Raw genomic sequence first — 4189 nt, forward strand, 5'->3', positions numbered from 1 at the left:
TTGTCATATTCACTTTGCTGCTCCAATACTGCTAGTTGTAGTTCCTCATCTTTTTTTTCCTCCAAACGTCATAATAACTAAAATGATAAACAAGCGTTAGCCATGTAATAGAATTATTGTTGACATTGTCCTAATCTTGGTTCAGTTTTTAAATCATTTTCTATCCTTTGCAGCTACACTTTGATAGCCAAATTTTTAAGTATAATGAAAGAACAAATAAATTTCATAATATCTAATTTTTTAATTTCAATATGTCCAATGATTAAGCAAATAATACTTGGCATCAATCTTTCATATTACTATTAAGTTTTCTTGTCAACACAGTTAATTTTTGTTTATCAAAATAAAAAGTTCATGCACCGATGGTAAGTAACATCGATCTAATAGGTAGAATAAACAAAGAAGAAATAAATAACTAGTTTGATTGAAGCAATATATAATTAGTCCAGCAAGTAAGGGTGGTTCCAATAGAAGTATGGGAGTAATTAAATAAATCTACTAGAAGATGAAGAATGGTACTCACAATTGCATCTTTGGGCAGCCTTTAATTGTAACCTCCTGAAGTTTTGTAAATGCGCCTAGGTCGAATGCTAGTACTGGGCAAGCATATATGTTCAAGACTTCAAGTGAATCCATGTTACCAAAGTAGTCAAATTATTGCAACTATTAATTGTCATCTCCTTCAAATAGTACAAGCTTCGCATACCTTGTGGCAAACATTTTAGCTCTTGGCACCCGACTATTTCTATTGTTCTAATACGTCGGAGGTTATTCCAATTAGAAAATTCAGAAGACCATAATATCTTATTGTTCAACCATATTCTCATTCTTAAATAACCATACATTGCAAAACTCAAATCCATAATTTCCTTGAGTTTCGGGCACTGGATAAGTGTCAATACTTCAAGCTGTGGAAATATTTCAATATCTTCTCTTTCTGGCGCAGACCATTTCTCTAGTGCAAGCATTTCTGAGAAAGTGAGCTCTTTCAATCCACTAAATGTGTCACCATCACCATAAAATGTATCATCTATATGTGTTATTAAATCCATACCACTTATCTCAAGTTTCTTGAGATTAGGAAGTTGACCAAGTGACGGTAATTTGACACACCTCTTAAGATTGATAAGTCTGACCTCAACTAAAGAATTGCGATGAGCAAGTTGTTACTTATTCATCCAATTAGGGAATTCCACTCCCTTGTAGGAAAGAATCTCTAGCCTTTCCAAATGTATGTTGGGTCGGAGAGCTTCAAGTAATTGCAGTGATGTAGTTGATTCAGAACTTTTATTTACTTCTTCAACACCCCAATGCAATGACAATTCACGAAGCCTTTGTTGGCCCATCAGTACTTCATTTTGAGTTTCCTCTGCTCGTTCTAGGCTTCGTAATCTGAGTTCTTGAAGATTTGTTAAAGCTTGTAATTGTGCAAGCCCAAAACCTCCATTAACATCAACAAATCCTCTGACAACTATAGAAGGCCAATTAATTGCTCAATCCCATAGGGAATTCGAGACAAGGATGCACATGCTACGATGTTGAGGGCCCTCAACAATTTAAACTTGGCCAAATCCTCTGGTAGCTTGTTAAGCCAACAACAACCTTCCACATTAAGCTCTTCTAAGTTTTGGAGTCTTGTTATAGATTTTGGTAACTGCTGAAGCTTTGTGCAATAAGCTAATTTCAAAATCTGCAACTTCTTCAACTTATAGATTCGTTCAGGTATCTTTCGAAGCTTGTTGCAGTGAAGCAAACTTAAAATTCGCAAATTATGTAGGTCAAAAAGTGATTCCGGAAGTAATTCCATCTTATTCTTTGAAAGGTGGAGGTATCTCAAGTTAACGGACTTGCCAACTTCATTGGGTAGCCTTTGGATCATTCTAGTTTCTACAACTAATATACGCAAATGGACAAGTCTTACCAGTATCTTGTCGAGGAACTTTGATGTTGCAGTTGCTGCTTTCGTGAGTCTTTTTTTGTATACTTGTAATGTTATTTCCTCAACATCTTCTTTTGTCGTTTCCTCATCATCTTCTTGTAGAATCAATGCTATCAGCTTATTGCTCACCTCAATTGGCATGGTCGGCAGTCGAAATGACATCGCTCTGGGATTAATTTTCAAACACAAATAGCGACAGCAACTTGAAATAGTAGTTAAACCTTCGGGAACCAGCATACGCAAATAGATGGTAGAACCTTCAACAATAGATGCTTTAATTCGCTGGACACAGGCACCGACGCCATTTCTTCTACCTCTTATTTTCTTTGCTAGTGAATGGACAATTATGCAATGGTGGAGAGAGCGGTAATGAACCAATCTAATTAATTTTGATATGTACACCATCAGCATCAATCTTCCCTTTGCCGTGGTCACAAGCAAAGTTGTTAATTAATTATAAACATCATGCTTTACCCCGCCACATAAATGTTCTTAATCTACATCTCACGCAAGCTGTGATCCACATGAAATTCGTAGCATTAAAAAAAATAATATAATCCCAGTCAGTCTCATGGACTCGATCTCTGAGGTGACCGGTACCCGGTCCCATGGAAGTTTTCCACCGACCATCAGGGTAAATCAGAAAGCGCACGCAATGGCCAACCTAGATGCCGATCCGGTCCCACGAAAGTTTCCCACTGGTCATTAGGGTAAATCAGGAAGCGCACGCAGCGGTCGAACCTAGACGCCCAGCATCCTTTGATTGTGATCCCCATTTGAAGGAAAATTTCTGTAAATACGCCGTAGCTGGTGCTTAGGTCATAATTTGGATGTCCCCGAGGTACCATGGCCCCGGGGACAAAAATTCGTAGCATCAATTGTAAATGGAAAAGAGATTTTCTTTATGACGAATTGACAGATTTAGTTTTCGCCTTTAATTTATTATTATTATTTTTTTTTGCTAAAGTTAAAGGTTTTCTTTGGAATTGAAGCTTGTAAGATACTTAAATACTGTAAATACTCCCAAGTATTTGCATGTCATGCTTTTTCATGCATTAAAAATTACCTAATTCAAACAAAATTTCTAATTAAGCGTGCGCTAAAAAGAATAATTAATCAGCATAAGTATAAATTATTTTAAAAAATAAAAAAACAAAATATTATTTCTAAAGTATTTTACCAAAGCAATTACAACTAATAGTCTGTGCTTTTTTTTTTCGCTTATTTTATGTCCCAAATAAATTAAGCAGCCCTAGCTGAATTATTTTTAAAAAATAAAAACAAATTATTATTTTTAGAGGATTTTACCAAAATAAATACTCATAATATATAGGATATGTCAAAAGGAGCCTGATATATTATTACCGAAATACACCACTCACTCTCTTTTCCTGAATTCCTTTTTATCAAAATGTTCGTAATTATCTTCAAATTTAAATAAGGCAATTAAATACAATATTTACAATTTTAAAAAACAATAAAAGAGGCAATTTCATATTTTATTGGACAAGTATTTTTTATTTTTGAGATAAATAAGGAGCTAGAAAATAGTGCACTCTTCTGAAAAAAAGATGGAATATGTCACTTTAGCAGCCCCACACGATCGACCTCACGACCATTTGTGAGGAGATAAATCGAGAAACTGCAGTTGGTCACGACGCCGGGGGTCTGTCGCTTCGCCAGGATTCGAACCCTTGCCCTCTTCTGCAAATCTGCTACGTCGTAACCAACTCAGCTATGCCTTGAGGGCAAAAAATAGTGCACTCCGTCCATATATGGACGGGTTAAAAATCAAGCTCGAGTGTCACAAATGACTAGTCACTTGTAAGCTGATCCAATTAACTAGGACCTAAGCAGCTAAACGTAGTTTATATATGGTTCTACATTTATGCTTAGCAAATGCTAAACGTACATTCATGCATGGCTTCCACCTATGGTTATATATATATATATATATATATAACATTATTGTTCTTGGGGCAATGGTGCAACGGTAGGACATCCGGGTTGTGACTCAGGGACCTGCGGTTCGATCCCCAGCTACGGCGTATTTGTAAGAATTTTTTTTCAAATGGGGAATGCAATCAAAGGATGCTGGACATCTGGATTGGTCGCCGTATGCGCTCCCGATTTACCCTGGTGGTCGGTGGGAAACTTCCGTGGGACCAGATCGGCCACCCCCAGGATAAAGAGTCCATGAGACTGACTGAGATTTATCATTTTTTTATATAGCATCATTAATTAGTGAAA

The 4189-nt window shown here is 36.4% G+C and overlaps 1 protein-coding gene across 1 annotated transcript; it reads right to left on the minus strand.

Moving 5' to 3' along the window:
• Positions 1 to 519: 519 nt before the first annotated feature.
• Positions 520 to 2171, minus strand: LOC141818265 (uncharacterized; the record flags this gene model as incomplete). The annotated part of the gene is given in 3 exon segments (XM_074705787.1): positions 520 to 638; positions 641 to 1462; positions 1465 to 2171. Coding segments are annotated over 3 exon segments (1648 nt in total), but the record flags the coding sequence as incomplete, so codon positions are not given.
• Positions 2172 to 4189: the final 2018 nt, after the last annotated feature.

Source organism: Curcuma longa, unplaced genomic scaffold (genome assembly GCF_044706935.1).
Source record: "Curcuma longa cultivar G26 ecotype Majalengka, Jawa Barat unplaced genomic scaffold, ITB_CL_G26_1.1 contig_24002, whole genome shotgun sequence".
Classification (NCBI taxonomy): Eukaryota; Viridiplantae; Streptophyta; class Magnoliopsida; order Zingiberales; family Zingiberaceae; genus Curcuma; species Curcuma longa.